Raw genomic sequence first — 21,646 nt, 5'->3', positions numbered from 1 at the left:
ACCATGCAGCAGAAAAAGGGGAACTCAGGTCATAAAGTTGCTAAGGAACTAAATGAACTAATGCAAGAGAAGTACTTAACACAGCATGAGCCACAAAGCAAATAGTGAATGACAGCAGCTATTACTATCAGTTTATAATGGGAAGGTGAGCAGTTAATCCTGCCTCATGTCACACCCCTAACTTCCCTAGAAGAGAAGCCAAACTGAATGCTGAATATGTTCCAGGTTGAAGGCAGGAGGGAGAGATCCAGACACAGAGTCATGTTGGCCAGTACTTTTTTCCCACCATCCACTTCCCACAAGGACCCAAACAAAGGATACGGGTTGCTGAACATTCTCTTCAGGTCTACCTTCTCTTTGCAGTAGGGACACGTCTGCTTCTTTCCAACAATGCACCAGCCACGGATGCAGAACTCATGGAATCTGAACACCACAGGTCAAGGGAAATGGTGGGAAACCAGGATGAAACTTCAGCCCCCTGCTAGTCTGCAAGGTGCCTTGTACCAGCTCTGGTGAAAGATTCAAAGCCTGGCTTCGTTTCTTATCAGCCGTGTAATTCTGGGCACGTCCCTCGTCAGATCTTACAGGGTTATTAAGGGGCAAAATGGAGATAAGCTGTGGATCTCCCAACATAGGCAGAAAATGAGAGCTGAATAAACACCTTTGGTAAATATTACTAGTGTTACTCAGAATAAATCTGATTCTAAACTGAAGGATCCTATTAGAGGATCCTCCACCCCTGGGACATCCAATCTTGGTTTAGTGAGCTCAGCCTCACTAGTGCAGCCTCAGGCTCTCTTTGACCTAGGCAGTCTATAACCACTGCATGCACTAAGACAGGCTGCAGTCTGTGGGGCAGGAGGAGGACGGTTGCAGTTTCAAGCCTCTTGTGGCTCTCCAGTACTCAAAGGTCTGTACAGCATGCTCAGGGACACAACCACCCACTTTCCCTCCCTGAATGGAGGGCGGTCTCAAGAGGGATGTGGTCCAGGAGCTTAAGGCAGGATACACATGATTGCAGGACAGCCTATATGTGTTCTCGATGATGCCCTCTTCACTGACGTCCACAAAGATCTGCTGCCCACACACAGCACACACGCTGTCCGAAAGGTGTTTGGTAGGCATACCTGACTCACTGTAAAACTGCAGGAGAGCAGGAGGGAAGGACAGGAAAAACTGTGAGAATCCACTGAAATGGGGGGCATCACAGAGGCCTGAGGTCTTCTGGAGATGAGGCAAAGTGTCAGGGGAACTAAAGGACTTCTTTTAAGCCAAGTGAAGCTCATCGTTGCTGGATGGATGGGGAGAAAGGGACAAACCAGAGACAGGTTGAAAAGTTAGATGTAACAGGACCCAAAGGCTGCCCAGGGTCAGCACCGAGGACAAGGGAAAAGGGAGGGAGGAGGAGCTGATAATCAGGAGCTAAGTCAGGTAAGTCATTGTGTGGCTATACGAGTCTATGAGAGATAGACATTTTCTAACATTTCAAATAGTGAAGCTAGGCACTGTGGTGTATACCTGTAATCCTAGTTACTTAGGAAGCAGAGGCAGGAGGATCTTAAGGTTGAGGCCAGACTTGTAAATTTAGCAAGATTCTGAGTTCAGTCTCTCCACACCACTAATAAAATGGTGAATCAGACATGATGGCATATGCCTATAATCTCAGTGACTCAGAAGCCTGCCACAGAAGAATCATGAGTTCAAAAGCTAATCTGGGAAACTTAGTGAGACCTGTCTCAAAACAAAAAGGGGAGCTGGGGATGGGGCTCAAGTGGTAGCGCGTTCATGAGGCACTGGGTTCGATTCTCAACACCACATAAAAATAAAATAAAGATACTGTGTGTCCACCTAAAACTAAAAAATAAATATTAAGAAAAAAAAAAGGGCTGGGGATGTAGCTCAATGGTAGATCACCCCTGGGTTCAATCCCCATAACATAAATAGTGAAATAGTGGGGGTACTGTTGATTTGGTGACAAGAACATTCTCAGAAAATTGCAGCAACAGCAAAGGAGATTCAATTCTTTTGAATCACATTTGGCAGCATGTCTCAAACTGCTGCACCCTTGAATCTACTACTTTCACTTTAAGGAATTAAAAAAAAATAAATGAAAATGTAAAAAATCTTCACACATACAGATATTCATTTAAGCATTATTCATAATTAAAGAAGCAAAGGGTTTGGCATTTCCTCAAAAGTTAAATAAATTGGGAGTATAGCTCAGTGGGAGGGTGCTTGCCTAACATGTATGTGCAAGGCTCTGGATTCAATCCCCAGCACACTGAAAAAAAGAGATTAAACAGGATTATCAAATGACCTCACAATTCTATACCTTGGCATATGCCCCAAAGAAATGAAAACAAGAACTGAACAGTGAATAAAATGCTAGTAATGCTTGTAGTGGCATTCATAATAGCCCAAAAGTGGAACAAACCCGTGTTCAACAGATGAATGGGTATAATATAGTATATTCATACTATGGAATACTATTCAGTAATAAAAAGGAATGAAGTTCTGATACACACCATACACCAATGAACCTTGAAAACATTATGCTAAGTGAAAGAAGCCAGATGCCTACTGATAAGACAAATATTATGATTTCCCCACATGAAATTATCTACAGTAGGCAGATTCACAGGGATAGAAAATAGATTAGAGGTAACCAAGGACTGGCTGCAGGAGGTAAAGGGGAGTTAATACTGAATGAGCAGAGTTTGTTTAAGGTGATGAAAAATTTGAGGTAGGCAGTGATGATGAGAACACAACACTGTGAATGTTATACCCTAACTGTACACTTAACATAGTTAAAATAGTGAATTTTATGTTTTATATCACAATATATATCCACAACTTCAGATTTGAAAAAAGAGAGAGAATAAGCAAAGAAATGGAAATAACTATAAATGACCAATCGACCAATAATAGAAGAATGCCTAAATAAATTATGGTACACAGTCAAGGTACTAATTGTCAACTGCCCCTTAAGAAATAACATTAGCTCGCCGAAGATTCCAGCGGTGCGGGCCTGGAGTGCAGGCCCAACCGCGCCGCAGACGCTAGCTCCATTCTGCTTCGGTCCGTGTCCCTCCCTGGGCCGGGCTGGCACACTTGTCTTTCTCTTCCCTCATGGCGCTGCTCCGACGCCCGACGGTGTCCACTGATTTGGAGAATATTGACATAGGAGTTAATTCTAAAGCCAAGAGTCATGTGACTATCAGGCGTGGGGTTTTAGAAGAAATTGGAAATAGAGTTTCAACCAGAGCAGCACAAGTAGTGAAGAAAACTCAAAACACCAAAGTATCAGTTCAGCCCACCAAAGCAACAAATGTCAACAAACAACTGAAACCCACTGCTTCTGTGAAACCAGTACAGATGGAAATGTTGGCTCCAAAGGGTCCTTCTCCTACACCTGAGGATGTCTCCATGAAGGAAGAGAACCTCTGCCAAGCTTTTTCTGATGCCTTGCTCTGCAAAATTGAGGACATTGATAATGAGGATTGGGAGAACCCTCAGCTCTGCAGTGACTATGTTAAAGATATCTACCAGTATCTAAGACAGCTTGAGATTTTGCAATCCATAAACCCACATTTCTTGGATGGAAGAGATATAAATGGACGTATGCGTGCCATCCTGGTGGACTGGCTGGTTCAAGTCCACTCCAAGTTTAGGCTTCTGCAGGAAACTCTGTACATGTGCATTGCTGTCATGGATCGATTTTTACAGGTTCAGCCAGTCTCCCGTAAGAAACTTCAGTTGGTTGGGATTACAGCTCTGCTCTTGGCTTCCAAGTATGAGGAGATGTTTTCTCCAAATATAGAAGACTTCGTCTACATCACAGACAATGCTTATACCAGTTCTCAAATCCGAGAAATGGAAACTCTAATTTTGAAAGAACTGAAGTTTGAGTTGGGTCGACCCTTGCCACTTCACTTTTTAAGGCGAGCATCAAAAGCTGGGGAAGTTGATGTTGAACAGCACACATTAGCCAAATATTTGATGGAGCTGACTCTCATTGATTATGACATGGTGCATTATCACCCTTCTAAGGTAGCTGCGGCTGCTTCCTGCTTGTCTCAGAAGGTTCTAGGCCAAGGAAAATGGAACTTAAAGCAGCAGTATTACACAGGATACACAGAGAATGAAGTACTGGAAGTCATGCAGCACATGGCCAAAAATGTGGTGAAAGTAAATGAAAACTTAACTAAATTCATCGCCATCAAGAATAAGTATGCCAGCAGCAAACTCCTGAAGATCAGCACGATCCCTCAGCTGAACTCCAAAACCATCAAAGACCTCGCCTCCCCTCTGATGGAGAGGTCCTAGGCTGCCGCACCTTCATCCATGCACTTTTTGTTACTGGTGTGAAACTCTTGATTTTTGTACATAGTCCTCAGGTCTATTTCAAGAAACCTCTTCTCACACAAATTTTCTAAAGGTATATTGAGGAAAAATAAAGCTATTGATTTTTCTTAAAAAAAAAAAAAAAAAAAAAGAAATAACATTAAATGAGGCCCTGGGCTTGTTCCTCAGTGCTGCAACAAACAAACCAAAAGTAAAATCCCCAAGTAATCAAATGAGATACAGCATTGAGTGCTAAAAGCAGGGCATAAAATTGGACACATAGCATGACTTGTACCATACATAAAGATGAGGCCAAAGTTGTACAAAAAAAAAAAAAGACCAGAAGGAACAATGTCAGAATGTTTACACTGGTGATGTTTTGGTACTGGGATTGTGACTTTTTATTTTTAATTGTAGTGCTGGGGATGGAATCCAAGATCGTGCTCCTGTTAGGCAAGCTCTACTGCTGGACTACACCTCCATTCCTTTAACCATTTATAAATGTACAACTGAGTGATACTAAGCATATTCACATTGCTGTGCATCTCCAGAACTTTTTTCATCTTGAAAAACTGTATAATGAATTTCTTTAAAAGCCTCCTGCATTTATTACTACAATTTTTCTGTACCTTGGAGGTTGACTGACTGTACTTAGTCTTTTGCATTTTCTTAATTTGTGATTGCTGGTGTTTTTTTGTTTTGTTTTGTTCCAAGCAACTGTCTCTAAAAAAGCCAAAGTTTTCCGTAATTCAAAACTGGGTGAGAGATCACAGCAGAGGAAGAGGGCACATGGGTACTGGACAAGGAGTAAGGGAAAATGACATCTGAATCTCTAGAGAGGACACAGCTGTACCTGCTACAACATTCACTCAACCTAGTTGAGGGCTTTCCTCCTAAGTTGCCCTCTGAGGAATGGCCCTTCTTAACCATCAGAACTACTGCCCAATCTCTCTCCCCCTGCTGCAAGACTCCATTGCAGTGGTCCTTTTTTTGGTTTTGTTCCCCTTATTGCTGGGGATTGAACACAGGATCTTGTGCATACTAGGCAAGCACTCTTCCACTGAGTTATATCCCCAGACCTTGCAGTGGTCTCTATATCTATTGCCATGGCCCCTCTTGAGAAAAGTCTGCCTTACCATTCTAAACAAAAATTGCAGCCTGTTTAAGAGTCCTCAAGGTCGGGAGAGAGAGAGATGCCAACCACACTGTCTCAAAACTCCACGAATACAGAACTTCTTGCTTTTACCTGTTTGAAAAATCTTAGATGGCTTCAGGTGAGTTCACTTATTATCAAAGAACACCAGAGCCACCCTATCACTGGGAAAAACAAAGACCAGAAAAGGAAAGAAACAAGATAGGACCAGAGGCTGAGGCAGGAGTATTCCACGTTCAAAGCCAGCTATAAGTAATTTAGCAAGACCCTGAGCAGCTTAGTGAGACCCTGTCTCAAAATAAAAAATGAAATATAAAAAACAGGCTGGGGATTTGGCTCAGTGGTTAAGGCCTCTTGAGTTCAATATCTGATACCCCCCACCCCCCTCCCCCCAAAAGGAAATAAAATAGGACCAGAATCCAGATCCTCTGACTCCTGCCCTAGATCCACCACTATTTTAATGTCAAGGCATTCCACTGACATTTGCTGAATGCAGCAGAAAAACCAGCTACTCTGCTCCCTGAAAGCCAGTTATCTGATTTGTTCATCAAGAGTGCAAAAGGCAAATTGGGGATGTAGCTCTGTGGCAGATTATTTGCCTAGAATGTACAAGACCCTGGGTTCTATCCCCTGTACTGCCAAAACAAGAAAATGCAAAAGGCAATTGAAAGCCTAGCTAGAATCAGAGAGCAGGGCAAAGACCTGTGGAGTCTACAATCTATGCAACTCTCAAAAGCTAAACTCTTGTAATGTTAACATTGCAGGGCACCTCTGAGATCCATTTCTCCAAAGTTGAAAGGGCTTTCGACCCTCTCCAGGGCCTTATGGGCAGTTCGTGATAGCTGATTTATTCTTCAGAAAAGACACACTAGCGTCAACTAAGAATGGAAGGTGGGACTTTCTCAGGAAAAATCTGTCCTGGTATCAGAATATAAGAGGTGCTCCACAAAATGTTTGCCTGCATTTGTGTGTTTACTTGCTTCCTGAATAAATAAATGAACAAATGATACACAGAGTCAAAAGAAGGTTAAAGAAAAGCCTTTTCTGGAATGTATTCTGGCTTAGAATTCCTACAAACATCAACTGAGCAGAAATAGGACAGACCAAAGTGTCTGGGTCCAGTCCTAGCACTGAGTCCCTATAAATCATGTGTAGCAAAGGAAGAGGGCCAACTAACTCTGGCCCATGGCCTCTGGGAGTAAAAGAATTAGGTACATCCCAACCGAGGAGGTGGACTGGAGTTCTGAGGAAGAGTTTTCCCTCAGTTCATGCCAGAGTTCTACCTCTGGATTACTGGGACAAAAAAATGCAAGAGCAAAGGGAACTTGGATAAGGCACTGATAGTAGAAGGGAAGTACAGAGAAATGTCTGTTAGGACACTGGTTCCCAGAGTTACTCCACAAGGGGCCAACATGGCAACAGGAACACAGGGTAAAATCCTTCCAACCATTTTAACAAAGTTATCAGCTATGCCTGTCAAGCCAGCCCAGCAATCCCATTGTCAAAAAAACTACATAGGATAAATTCGGATCAGAAGGCACTGATGTCAAGTTGGGCAAGTACAAGGAGGGAGGCAGATTTTAGTTTAACTCAAGAGTCTGATCCTTCAGTGCTCAAGGGTATATGTAGTGCAGCAGGATTAGACAGACCTAATTTCAATCACTTGTCACTATCTTGGTAACCCTGAATAAGATGCCCAAACTCCTTCTTTCTTCCATTAAAATATAATGGATACCTAATAAGTAACAGCCACAGGACTAGGTTCTTGGAATATAATGCTGGAAAAACATAGACCTGGAGTCAGTTTTCATGGAACCGACAGTTTGGGGAGATTGACATTTAAAAAATAAATATAAACCATACAAAATAAGAACAAGTTATAAACATTAAAGGGTTACAACATGATTAGACTCAAATTTTTAACCTATCAATCTGACTTCCTGGAAGACCGGGTTGGACGTAAAATCAACATGAATTCAGAGAGACCAGCTAAGAGACTACTACAATTCTTTAAAGGCAATAGATTGAAGGGACCTGTGCCAAGGTGATAGCTTAGGCTAATTAGGTGGCAGTGAAAACTGAGATGCCAAATAGCTAAATAGTAATGTGACAACCATGGAAAGAGAAAAGGGAAATACCTAGGCAAATGGTAAAGAAGATGGCTCAGACTATCATGTTAAGTGAAATAATCCAATCCCCCAAAACCAAAGGTTGAATGTTCTCTCTGATATGCAGATGCTATCTCACAATAAGTGAGGTGGGAAGAACAGAAGTTCACTGGATTAGACAAAGGGGAATGAAGGGAAGGGATGGGGGGATGGGAACAGGAAAGACAGTAGAATGAATTGGACATAACTTTCCTATGTTCATATAAGAATACACAACCAGTGTAACTCCACGTCATGTCCAACCACAAGAATGGAAAATTATACTCCAGGTATGTATAATACGTTAAACTACATTTTACTGTCATGTATATGAGAAAGAACAAATAAAAAAAAGAAGATGGTTCAGGTTTGAGCTCAGAGGAATATTGAAGTGAAAAAAAAAAATTGGCAAAGGAAAATGAGAAATATCAGAGGTAAAGAAAACCAAGACAGAATAAAGTTACCAAAGCCAAGGGGGAAAGCTTCTTAAGAAGGGAATAGTTAGTTGAGTCAACTCTACTGTTAACTGAGAAGTCCACCAGGATTTGTGGCACAGTCATTAGTGACCCGAATAAAAGCTCTTTCAGAAGCAGGGTATGAACAAAGGCCACATTAGAATGGGCTACAGATGAATGAAAGGTGATCAAACAGAGACAGGAACTTTTTAATTTTTTTCTTTCCCAGCCCTGGGGATTGAACCCACAGACTCTCCCCCACTGAGCTACCTCCCCTAGCCCTTTTTCTTTTTTTCATTTTGAGACAAGGTTTCTTAGTTCCAGGAAGGCCTCAAATGGACAATCCTCCCAAATCATTGGGATTACAGGTATGTGCTGCCATGCCTGGCTAAGACAAGAACTTTCTCTATGTTTAGCTGTGAATGATAGGAAATAAGTTAGTAGAAAAAGGAGAAAGTGGGTCAAGGATTTTTTTAATTAAAAGACTGTTTAAAGGGTTAATAGGAAAAGCTGGTAGAGATTAGAGAGGTAAAGTAACTTGCTCAAGTGTATATAACTAATTAGATTAGAATTTAAAACTGGGGGTGTCTGACTCCAAACACTTAGTTCTTTCCACCACTTTAAGTAGAGATGGTGAGTAGGCAGCTACTCCTGTTGTGATATAATATGGGTCCTCTAAGTTCCCAGGAGGTAAATCGGGGGCACAGCAACTGGCTCAGAAAAAAGTGTGAGGGAGGACATATGGACCAATGCAACACAAAATACGTGTCACTCCCTTGCCTTCCCAATAACTCTTTCAGAGGAAGAAGTCCCAGAAACAGGCTTATTTCACAATCTTTTACCCTCCACCACAGCATGACCTTTGTTGTAAATGGAAAGGGTACTGACTAGCTGTCACAAGCTTATGATCTCAGTGACCAGAGGGAAAGAACAGATTCCATCCAAAGTCCCCTGATTCAATTTAAGAAGAGTTACTTTAGTTCACATTACAGACTTCTCCATGTGAGGCAAAACAAAGAGTTGTTCTACACTAAATAGGGTAATGTAGAATAGTAAGAAGGAATTGAGAATGTTTATGAACACAATTGAAAAAGCTCAGGGTTTCATTTGTAGGAACACTGAAATTAATAAATAAAGGATCTCTTCAGGTCAAACCATTCTCAGAGACAGATGTGCTGCAGATCAAGAGACAAATCAGATCTAGTTCTTAATGTAATCTTGAGGACTGGTTAGGGAAACACCTAAAAAAATCAACTATGACTCTGGCACAGGAGATGTGATCTCAAAATGTGCAAAAGCCTATAAAAAACTATTAGGACTGAAAATGTGATTATGAATATACCAAGGAATATTTTTAGGGCCGGGGTTGCGGCTCAGTGGTAGATCTCTTGCCTAGCATATGTGAGGCACTGGGTTCGATTCTCAGCATCTCAGATAAATAAATTCAACTATAAAAAGGAAGGAAATTCTAACACATGCTACAACATGGAAGTACCCCGAAGATATTCCGTCAAGTGAACTAAACCAGTTACAAAAAGGCAAATACAATATTATTTCACTCATGTGAGGTGCCTAGAGAAGTCAGATTCATAGACACAGAAAGCAGAATGGTTATGCCAAGGGCAAAGGGTAGGGGAGTTAGTGTTTGATAGATAAAAAATTTCAGTTTTGCAAGATGAAAAAAGTTCTGGAGGTTGGGCACAGCGGGGCACACCTGCAACCACAGCTACTCCAGAGGCTGAAGCAGGAGTATTACAAATTCAAGCCAGCCCAGGCAATATACCGATATCCTGTCTCAAAAAAAAAAAAAAAAAAGTCTGGGTATGTGGCTCAGTGGTAGAGTGCCCCTGGGTTTGATCCCTAGTACTAAGGGGGAAAAAAAAGTTCTGGAGATGGATGGCAGTGATGGGTGCAGAATAACAATATAAATAAATATAAATGTACCTAATGTCACTGAATTCTACACTTAAAAATGGTTATGATGGCAAATTTTATATTATATGTATTTTACTACAAATAACCTACAAAATCTATTATGGAGACCATGTGAATAGAGATCACATCCAGATAGGAAACTAGAGAACAATTCAGGGGTTGATTTCAGTCTTAACAATGACTCGGTCTCCCAAGACTAACTCAGAATCTCTCAAGAACTACTTCAATCTCTGCCAAGGGCATACCCAATGACTTAATGACCTCCTACTAGGCCCCACTTCTTAAAGGTCCTATAAGCTCAGCCCCATCATACTGAGTACCAAGCTGCCTACACATAAATCCTTGGGGAACACACTCAAACCATATTCAGACTAGAGCAGCTGACTAAAAAATGATCCAATACACACTGCTTTCAATTTGATCCAGTTTAAGAAAAATAAAATTAGCCTCATCATACTGACAAACTTTTGGCCTAAAATTGTACTTAGTTACCAGAAAAATAATGGAAATATTCATTCTTGGAATGGGTTTATTTGGCTGGAATGTGAGGGGATGAAACTAAGATGGGGAGCACTTCTATACTATTTAAATAATTATAAAGAGAACACATCATTATTATAAATAAAAACCAACAAAAATATATTTCCATTTTGATAAAAAAAAAACTAGGGATGTGCACTTGGGTCTCTCAGATTGACTGTTACTTCACCCATATTTTAAGCTTGAAGTATCTCTCCATGGTCGGCACCTAGTCCTCCTTCAGTATTTCCTACTCTGCAAAAAGCACTACCATTCAAACACTGCTCGGTCACAAGCACCAACTCTGACACCAACATTTTGTATTTTTTCCTTCAATCTCCAGAGTCAAACTATATCCAAGCCTTATCAAACTTACCTTCAAAATACTTCTCTCCCTTTTCACTATCTCCACCATAATCAGAGTCACCTTTGTCTTGCCCAATAACAGCCAGGATCTTTTCAAGTGGTCCAGTCGAACATATATATACCCGTCTCTAATTATGTTTTCTACCCAGCAGCCAGTTAATCTTTGTTTAATGCAAGGCTGATAAAGTCATTCATCTCAGCCTCCCCAGTATCTTTAGTACAATAATTAAAATCTTTTAATTTAGCCAACGGGGTTTTTTCCTTGCCCAGCCACTATTTCTCCAGATACTTCCACCATATTCTCAGCTGTACAACCACTTTAGCCTTAGTTCCTCAAAAATGTTGACCCTTGCTCCCCAAACAGGACTCATACACATACTATTTTCTCTACATGAGACACATTTCATCTACTTAACTCCTACTTATTGTTCAAGTCAGCTCAACTTCTTTAGGGAGGCTATCTTTGAGCCCTAAGAATAGGTCAAATGTGTGTCACTATTATATTTGTTGATAGTATCATGAAACTTTCCTTCATGATTTTTTAATTAAAGTTGTGATTTTATGCTTATTTGTGTGTTACTTTAATACCCATCTTTCCCACTAGATACTAAACTTTATTTGCACAAGGACATTTATTTTTTTACACCTTTGTAATTTTAGCACACAGTACAGTGTCCACGTAGACAGAAGCATTAAAAAAGTGTGTTTCCAGTACTGCCAAAAAAAAGGTTTTTGTTCCATGATTATTAACCCCCTATTAGGATGTTAATGATCCTAAAGTTAAAAATTACAGGATATCTGACATCTGGCTTTCCAAACTTTAAGGAAGGAATTTCCATGCATACTACCCATGTCTTGAAGAATTTCATATGGCTTATCTTATCCCTTAGTGCTTTTCTCTTTTCATCAAGCAAGAGATGCCAGCCAGAACAATTTGGAAGTGATAGGAGGCAGTATTAAAAGCACAGGTAAACTCACCCCTATAGTAGACGCCATGTAATCTGCACACATTTCTGCAAAATCCCGCTCAAGAACTCCATAGTAGAGACCATAGAAGAGGAGAGAAATGCCAAAGTCCATGGCATCTTCTGGTTTAATCCTATAAGGAAAGCAACACAGTCAATAAAACCTGTCCTGAGACACAACTGCTCTGGATTACTACTTTGGGACACACAAGGCAGGATCACTCAAAAGCTAGAGCCAAGTGTTGGCAAATTATGATCAAATTCTGTTTGCTATCTATTTTTAATATGACCCACTGACATCTTTTAAAGAAGTTAATTAGCACTGTCAGCTACAAAGACCAAGCCAGAGTATGCCCTAGCTGCCTATGTGTTGGGGACTCTACTGGTGGCAACTACTGGACACCAAATGTTGGAATTTCAGTGTAGAAGTTGGCAACTCACTGAGTTGCTTCATCTTGAGCCAGTTGCCCAAGTTGAAATGGCTGAGCCCTCCAAAAGAAGGGCACAATATGCCTGGATTTAGTGCCATAAGAGCAGAAACTCAAAATGGTAGCCAAATACCGTTCTGAGACTGTTTCAACTGATGGCAACTGGGTACAAACTACGCCCCACCTCCCTCCTGAGATGTGCCTGAGATCCCCAGGAAGACAGGGTAATAGAAGATCAGTGTTTCCTGTCTTGGTATATTATGAGTATTTATATAATATTCTAGATTTTTGCATATTATCCCAAAGAAATTAAATGTTTACATACCAGCTACCAGAAAAATTTAATTTGCATCTAACCATATTCTGCATAATGTCATGAAAGTTAAATTTTGGTCCAATTCTATTTACTAAGAATAAAGATCTTTATAATATTAGGAAGTTTATTTTTTTAATATTTCCAACGACCAAAAGTTTGAAACCTTGAGTCTATAAATATTATAGAAAACTACCTTAAAATATTTGTACAAAGAACTACATGTGCTCACTTAAAGTTGTAAATTATATTCATCATAGAAAGTTGAATTTGTTCATCAAACTTATAACTCACTAACTAGACTCCTGGTTTTTACACCAATTAACATAATCAGCAGTATAAAAATAGTCAAGATTTTCAATGCTGTTCTCCTCCTTGTACAGTTTAAGCAAGTAAAAAGAAACCAACCATAGAAAAAATACCTTTCAGCCAGGTGCCATAGCACACTTCTGTAATCCCAGTGGTTCAGGAGGCTAAAGCAAGAGAATCATTAGTTCAAAGCCAGCCTCAGCAACTTAGTGAGGCCCTTAGCAACTTAGTGAGACCCTGTCTCTAAATAAAAAATAAAAAAGGGCTGTGGATATGGTTCAGTGGTTAAGCACCCCTGGGTCCAATTCCCACTAAAAAGGGAAAAAGAAAAAATACCATTCAAACAAAATTCAGAATCTTTTTAAATTTTGTTTACTTCATTTTGTTTTTTTGAATAGGGTCTCACTAAGTTGCCTAGGATGGCCTTGAACTTGTAATCCTCTACCTCAGCCTCCCACATAGTTGGGACTACAGGCATGCACCACTGCATCCAACTATCTGAATCTTGACTTGTTTTTTTAACCACACAGGTTAGGAAGATACCTGGAAATATCTTTGTTTTCTTTTGATGAGATGTTTTAGACTCTACAGTGATGAATTCCTCTAAACCTTTCTGGAGCCTGTTTATTCTTTCAGCCTGTATTATCCCTGGAAGAAAGGATTCCATGGGTGTCCTCTCACTACATAAAGTAATACTTATTTATACTTATTCTAACAAACTCCTTTTGGTTTCAAGATAGTCCCACCTATAGTATATACTGGGTCAATTGCCTTTCCATCCATGAATCTAAATTTGAGTCCTAAATTTCCTTAGCTTCAGTGTACTATCCCAGGCTTAGGACCCCCTTTGATAAATAGCCCAGTCACCATTACTTCATCCAGGAAACCATATTTCCACCCTCGTTTGACCTATTAACTCCTTGTACCCGCCAATTTCCAAGCTCAAAATTCTTGGCTTCTGCCTCAATTAGGGGTGGGAGGACTTGTAAACAGATAGAGAGCTTTTAGAGAGCTGAGGACAAAATAAAGCAATACCTAGAGATGTACCTCAGGAAGTGACACAGCCATGGTGTGATAGTACAAAATTAAAAACAACTTAAGTGTCCAATAATGGCACAGGACTTGAGCGTCCACAGGCTAATTTCCTAGAATTGCTTCCTCATAAGTCTCACAAAGGTGGAATGTCAGATGTGTTATAGGCAATGCCACCTATATATTAAATACGACCTGTGATTGGTACACTGCATCTGGGATATTCTGGACTGGATGTGTTCCTAGGGGGATGCAGCTCACAGACCAAGATGGCTCCCACATCCATCAATATTAACTGGTTCCATCATACCTGAACACTCAGACTACTGTGAAGACTCCTGCAAACACTGCCTATTTTGTATCATTCTAAGTGGACCTGTCGCTAGGTGTAGCCAACTGTGGTCACATGAGTTCAACTGTTTAGCCCGAAGTTTGGCAAACCTTTTCTGTTAAGGCCAGACAATAAATATTTTAGGTTTTGCAGCCTATATGGTCTCTGTCACAACTATTCAACTCCAATGTTTTAGGCAAAAATAGCCATAGATGATAAGCAAACTGACTATGCATGATTGAAGCATGACTATGTTGCAATCAAACTTTACTTTATAAAAGCAAGAAGTGGATTCATTTGGTCCAAAGGATGTATTCTGCCAGTCCCTGGTATAGTTGAATATAAGGCATCTCAAGCAGAGTGGATATTGCAGTAACTAGCATGTGGACCAGGCAAATTGTTGTTAGGGAATTACGGGTAACTGGTTATAATCATTATTAAACTTACTTTTGTTATAATTTCCCACTAAAATACATATTATTTTGGAAAATATAACCAAAGATTTGAGACTCTGAGTTTGTATTATTCCAAATATTCCTTGCTTTCTGCCAGTACAAATTACAGAAGGCCTGTCATCTCCTTTCTCCCTACTGTACCCACGTCTCCTATCCTGGGTGTCATGTTCCTTTGTTAATATTCAAGACTTACTACAGCAAGAAAGGACATCTCACTAGCCGCTCTTCCCTAAACATCAGCAAGACCAAAAGCAAAAGGTACTCACTTGAATAATAAATTAAGACCAAAGAGAGTAAACATGACCGCCATGTAGCCAATGATGCCAGTGGCATAGCTGATTTTATAGATCAACAGGAACCATTTATAAACCAACCTGGAGAAAGGAAATAAAATACTCAGTAGAGCTGATTCAGAGACACCGGCCTCCAGATCTATTAGACCACCAGAATTTCTTATTCTTTTTTTTTTTAATATTTATTTTTTAATCGTAGTTGAACACCATTCATTCATTTATTTATTTATTGTGGTGTTGAGGATCCAACCAGGACCTTGCAAGTGCTAACCAAATGCTCTACCGCTGAGCCACAACCCCAACCCCCAGAATTCTTTATTTTCATATAAATAGGGATATCCGGTCTATTTTTAAGACTTATTGAGCAATTTGTGTTACTGTTCAAGGGTGTTCACTTCCTCAATTGCTAAAACATCTTCGGGGAACTACTGCTTTATATTTTCCTGGTCTAAGACCAAGCAAAAGAAAGAGATTCCTAAAAAGAAGTTTCAGTCTCATAAGAAAGGGCACAGCTGATCTAAGACAGCTATGTCATCTCAAATTTAGATTACTTGGGTGAGGAAGTGAAACCTAATAACTCTCAAAAGATTGATGGGGAAGGCTAGTTGTTCTTGTCAGGAAAGAGAATTCAAGGAAAGATGAAATCACTGGTGGAATTAGCTAAGTACCTTTGATAACTCAAATCACTTTGAGACAAGTTTACTTCTTTGTAAAATGGGAAAACGACATTACCTTTCTCACCTCATTGACACAGCCCATTTCTTGGTACAATATGCTCATTAAACGCTCAGTGAATAAATGAGGATGTTTATAAAAGTGCTTTGAAACTGTACAGCACTATCAAATGTTAGTTATTATAAAATATTTCCATACTATTGACACATTTTAAAAATCATTTCATTTAGAAGTCAATGCTGTTTGTCAGTTGGTGGCTCTTAACATTTTGTTTTATTACATTTTTTCTTTATATCACCCTATATGAGGTAGCAGTTATCCCATTTTTTTTTTTAAGTTGTATATGGACACGATGCCTTTATTTATTTTATTTATGTGGTGCTGAGGATTGAACCCAGTGCCTCACACGTGCTAGGCAAGCACTCTACCACTGAGCTACAACTCCAGCCATCTGGCTCCAGGACCTGTACCCTTTATCATGGCACAGAGAGGGACTTCTAGATCACCAACTTTCCTTTGTACATTGAAACTCTGAAGACCAGAGAAAAGCTTGCAGTAAAGTGGAACATAAGAAGAACAGAAAGAAGAGCAATTTGCAACTTTGAAATCGTTTTAAGTCAGGTGGTCTCAACTTTGATGCTGGCCAGTTCCCGTTAAGCTATCCTGGACCTGTGCACACCTCTCATAGCACTTACCAACTGCACTGCAACAGATGCTTTCTCATCCATCTCCTCCAATAAACCGAGCACTCCTTGAGGGCAGGGACCATGTCTTATCCAGCTCTGTATCCCCAGCGCTCAGCACAGGGCCTGGCACATAGCAGGTGCTTATTGAATGAATGAATGAGAAAAATCTCTTTTTCTGTCAAGTAAATGTTAAATGACCTCACAAGCTGGTTGGGAGGATTAAACAAGAAATGCATTTGGATAAAGTACAAAGAAGTATATAGGCAACAGCCCTTTGTAATCCAAGAAAGAATTACTGTTTATTAGAAAATTGCAAATTTGCTCATTCATTCATTCAACCAAAATTTATAAAGTAGGCTTCTATGTGCCAGCCCTTGTGGCAAGGTCTGGATATACAGTGACCAACAAAATAGATACGGTTCCTGATCTTATACAAACAGTTCAGTGGCGGAGACAGACGTTCAAAAAAATATTTTGTTATAAATTGTGATAAGTTCTATGAAAGAATAGAAATTATAGGGCCTTATGAGAGAATAAAATGGAAAATCTAATTTAGAGAGCAGAAGGGTTCACAGAAAATAACATTTAAAATGAGACCACAAAGATCACCAGGACTTGCTTTTTTGTGGTACTCAGAATTGAACCCAGTGGCACTCTGCCACTGAGCTACATCCCCAGCTCCCCAGCCCTTTCTTTCCTTTTCTTTTTTTTAATTTTTGAGATAGAGTCTTGCTAAGTTGCCCAGGCTAGACTTGAACTTGCAATCTTGCCTCAGCCTCCCGAGTAGCTGGGATTGCAGACATGTGCCACCACACCCCACTATTTGCTCTTGATATAAACAGACCTTGGATATAACCATAAAATAAGCTACAATATCTGAGGTTTTTAAATCTGTGAATAGGGGTGTGGGTCTCCCAATCAGCTTGTTTTAGAGGGGGCCCTGCACCAAATTCTTTTGGCAGACAAAAACTGCAATTTTTTCAGTCTAAACCCATCTTCCTCTCATGCATTCTAGCATATTAGCTTCAGGAAGCCCAAGCTCTTCCCCACTGCCTAAACTCTCACCTTGGAGTTGTCTGCACTAGAGGTTTCCGTGTGGCTCGGAAGGTGACGAAGGCTGTGACAGCAGAGAAGAAGATCCAGATCACTAGGAATCTCCACCAGTGCAGCTTCACTGTGAAATAGAGGGGAACAACCCACATCTGAAAGAGGGTCACCATCTGAAACACAAACACAAGCACTTCAGCTCTAGCCAGCTCCCTCTGCAGCTCTACCTGCAATTGCAGATAGCTTGTTTTCTACTTTAGCCTGATCCTATCCCACATTTCCAGTTTTGAATAAAGGCAACCCCACTAGTGATCAAAGTTAAAAACCTGGAACCATGCCTGCGTCTTCCCTTTCATCCCTCATTCAACTGTATCTTGAATATATTCTTTCCTTTCCACTTAAGCTCTTGCTATCTCTTGCCTGGCTGAGATAGCAAGAGCAACAACTTCTTTGTTAGTCTCCATGCATCCAGTAAGGACAGAATGGAGGAGATACCAGTGGTAGGGCATCTCTTACCACTCTCTATGCCTTTAAGTTGTCCGACCTTCCTTTCTGCCTGATAATAACACAACCAAGATACATGAAGCCTTCAGTCTCCTTTCCAGTGAGAATTAGCCATGACTTCTAGTTCCCCAAAAGTATTTTCTTTTCTACCATCATTACAGTGCTTACCCAGATAATAAGGGGGGTTTAAAATTCATTTGCTACCTATATAAGCTGCTTAAGGGCAATGACTTGGCCATAATCATTCATTTCCTTTAAGCTAGTAAACTGGCACAGTACAGGCCCTCAATAAATTTGGATAAATAAATAAAAGGAAAATAAGACTGGGCTGGAGTAAGATTCCCTAAGATGGAGACACAGTTGTTTTTTTTAAAGAGTGTCTTTTTATCTTCCTTCAGATGTGTAACTTATACTTGTTATCTCAAGAGTTACAAATACATAGAACAATTCTAATTCTAAAAGTTTGGAGTAATCACCAATCTTTTGCTCTCCAATGCATCATAACTTCCTTCCTCAACTACCTTGCTTTAACTGGATGTCACTATTCTCAGATGAGCAGTAGATATTTTTTTTTTTTAAAAGGTAGTACTTAATGGAGGTTTTTCTTCCTGAAGTCACCAAATAAAATTAAAGGACACTAATTTTTTTTTTTTAATTTAAAAAAGGAGAGCTGTAGAAAGGAAAAGTAGTAGCTAGTTTCCTGATGTTCCATAGTAAACTAAAAAAGTATGTGTCCTTGGGGATTTCTAGACCAGTGAAATCCAACAAGCCACATAAATAATTTAAATTTTTTTACTAGTTACATTAGAAAAACAGTTGATATTAATTTTAATATAGTTTATTTAACCCATATGTCCAAAATATCATAATTTCAACATGCACAAAATATTAAAGTTATTTTTTTTTGGTGTTGGGGAATGAACCGTGGGCCTTGAACATACTAAATATTGTGCTCTATCACTAAGCTATACCACAGCCCCAAAATATTAAAATTATCAAAGAAATATTTTACTTTTTTGTACTTTTAAATCTGATGTGTATTTCATATTCACAATACATTCTAAGCACTCAATAGCTAGGTGTGACTGGTGGCTAACACTGGAGAGTACAGTGTACAGCTAGCTTCTTTTGAGTGAGTGGTTGTCTGTAGCTATCATTCCCTCACTCACTGCTCTGCAAGAAAATGCCTGAGTTTTTTAGTGCTATTTTACATATAAAAAGAGAAAGGGGATAAAAGGTGAGAAGAGAATGGTGAGCAGTACCACACTGCTTTAGAGTTTCCCATTCTGTGAGTCAAAGAGTGCTGACTGCTGGTCAGTGAATCATGCAAGCCACAATAACAATTCTACTGCACTGGAACCCACAACTGTTCTTCCAAATAAAACACTCTAGAATATTCTGGTCTTAAATACAAAGTGTGGATGCACCAAGCTCCAGGTGCTTTTCTAGGAGATACTGGGAGAAAACCAGGAAAATATATCACAACAATCAACTACGGATTAACAAGGGGACAAACAACCAGAATCATATTTCTAAAAGGGAATGGAAGGAGGTTCTTTGTTCTTCACATCGTTTGCTTAAACAGGCTCATGCAGTTGTTAACTAGACAGTAAGCCCAGAGACTGGAGAAGAATTAAATCACACAATCTGGCCACATTTGTCTTAAGAAAGAACAGGACTTCTAGTCTCCATCCAGTTTTTATAAAAACCAGCCTCTTCCACATTGCCCATCAATGTTATCTACAGCACGTTCTGAGGGGGTATCTGAGGTCAAGATAATTTTCTCTGTACAAGCTGCAGCTCTGTACATTTCAGATGAAGTGAGAGGTAGAGAACTTGGATTATATTCTGAGTTGGAAAAAGACATAATTAGGAGTTAAGTTTGGGTATCAGTATAAAAGGAATAAAAAATCTTGTCTTATTTTTTAACTATCAGTCTTGAAATTTTAGGGTGAAAAAGCCACTTTAAATCACATCATGAAAAAGAGAGAAAGAAAATAGGAGAGGAGGACAAAGAGACAGGGAGAGAGAGAAGACAGAAGAGAGAGAAAGAAAGAGAAATTTAGAGATGGAATTAAGCCCTTTGAAGCCAGATGGCCTAGCAGAAACTAGTAGACCTGGATTCTAGTTCTGTTCTGCCTCCAACTCATCAAGGTAACCCAAGGAGGTCCTTTCCCTTTGAAGGAAGACTTGATTCTCAAACCCCTTCAAGTTCTAACATCTGAAAGTCCTGTTAAGCAGCCCTGTATCTTAGACTTCCTGGGAAAGTGGAGACATAATACTTATGGCATTTTGTCTAGTAAATAAGTTGAAACTTCATTAAGGAAGGCATTTTTAATGGCTAGCTTGGCAAAGGCAGGGACTCTGGTGCCACCTGGTGGCAATGCTTATACAGACACATTTGGTTAACAGTTCTTTTAAACACTTGTACCTAATACTATGGAAAAAACAAAAATAATGGCAAGCCTCACCCTGACATCTCTTCCAAGAACTTGGGTGATGAGACATAAACACATAAATTAGGCAGTGAAGCAAAGCATCAAATACTGACATGGGAGTTCAAAGGAGAGATGCAGCAGTATGTGCAGGAACTATTATACCAGTTTCTGGAAGAGGCAGAGTGCTGTTGGTTCTGAAGGAGGTTTGGGTTTGGGCAGGTGGACAGAGAAAACAAAAGCTATTTCTACTTTATCTGAATCTGAAAATATGAAGTTGAAACTAAAGACAAGCCTGAAACCAATTCACTGATTCTTTCAGCAAACATTTAGTGAGAGACAATCCCAGCTTTTCTGACAGAAGATAAAAATTATCAACATCCTACTTATCTCTCCACAAGGCTCAACAGTATAGAAGATGAAATTGGATGCTAACAGTAAGAGCTCATCCATATTTGTTGTAACTGCCTTTTGGTTTTACCTTTTGGTTTTAGTTGAGAGGGTGTCATCACCAGAAGGTATATTGGTGGAGATGAAATTGACACCTCATAATTATTTCTAATCCATGTGAAGACAGACAAGACAATCTTCAGATCCCTTTAATCTTAGAGGAACTAGAATTCATAAAATGAGTTCCCATGCACCAGCTGCCTTCCAAGTCTTTCTTGGCTTGTAACTTTCAGGATTCTCATCACCTCTGCACTCCCCATGTTGTAGGCAGGGATCACCTACCATGGTTGAAAAGGAATATATTGTGAATGAAATGAAAACTTCAAGTCCATGTAATAGAATTAAGAAAGAGACAGTTAACAGAACAATCTGCTTGAAAAATGCTGAGAAATGGACTGAGGTCACTTAGAGAAAATGTTTCCAATGTGTTCCATGGCTTTGCTCTGTATTTTCATGAATAGTTTGGCTGAAGAACCTGCTTACAGGCAGAGATTGTGGTTCAGCTGTAGAGCGCTTGCCTACATTTGCGAGACCCTGGGTTCAATCCTTAGCACCATATAAAAATAAATAAATAAATAAAACAAAAACACTTGCTTACCAAAATTTGGACAGCATAAAGCTTAGGGTGGGTGTAGGGCAAAGAGAGAGGGCGTAAACAAAGAAATAAAAGAAAAAAGACCAAAAATGAATAAAATTTATTTCTAATGCTCTAGCTACAACATTCCAGGAGCAAATAAGATGAAATAAAGAACCAAAATCACATAATGAAACCTAACTGCCCAGCCAAGTACAGGATAGGGAAGG

The 21,646-nt window shown here is 39.7% G+C and overlaps 2 protein-coding genes across 3 annotated transcripts in view; one reads left to right on the top strand and one right to left on the bottom strand.

Annotated features, from left to right (window-relative positions):
• The window catches only part of Rnf121 (ring finger protein 121), a 65,209-nt gene that overhangs the window by 1,280 nt on the left and 42,283 nt on the right, over positions 1 to 21,646 (bottom strand). The window contains exons 4-8 of one of the 2 annotated variants that reach the window (XM_046441837.2): positions 17,472 to 17,626; positions 15,019 to 15,126; positions 11,898 to 12,018; positions 1,010 to 1,143; positions 322 to 423 (exon numbers count right to left, since the gene is read on the bottom strand). In XM_046441837.2, the coding sequence (XP_046297793.1) occupies positions 322 to 423; positions 1,010 to 1,143; positions 11,898 to 12,018; positions 15,019 to 15,126; positions 17,472 to 17,626 (620 nt within the window). The remainder of the gene's footprint in view (positions 1 to 321; positions 424 to 1,009; positions 1,144 to 11,897; positions 12,019 to 15,018; positions 15,127 to 17,471; positions 17,627 to 21,646) is intronic. The other variant, XM_058578510.1, reaches the window with a different exon arrangement.
• Positions 3,008 to 4,482, top strand: LOC124090991 (G2/mitotic-specific cyclin-B2). The gene has a single exon (XM_046441835.2). It carries the CDS (start codon positions 3,130 to 3,132, stop codon positions 4,324 to 4,326), a length of 1,197 nt encoding a protein of 398 aa, XP_046297791.1. The 5' UTR covers positions 3,008 to 3,129; the 3' UTR covers positions 4,327 to 4,482.

This window comes from Marmota monax, unplaced genomic scaffold (assembly GCF_021218885.2).
Source record: "Marmota monax isolate L192 unplaced genomic scaffold, Marmota_monax_Labrador192_F-V1.1 WCK01_AAM20220418_F8-fsc00068, whole genome shotgun sequence".
In the NCBI taxonomy this organism is placed as follows: Eukaryota; Metazoa; Chordata; class Mammalia; order Rodentia; family Sciuridae; genus Marmota; species Marmota monax.
Note: the sequence above shows the minus strand (reverse complement) of the source record. Positions and strands in the feature narration are given on the sequence as shown.

Excerpts from the sequence above, each read along its gene's own strand:
- LOC124090991 (XM_046441835.2), top strand. The coding sequence starts at position 3,130 with ATGGCGCTGCTCCGACGCCCGACGGTGTCCACTGATTTGGAGAATATT.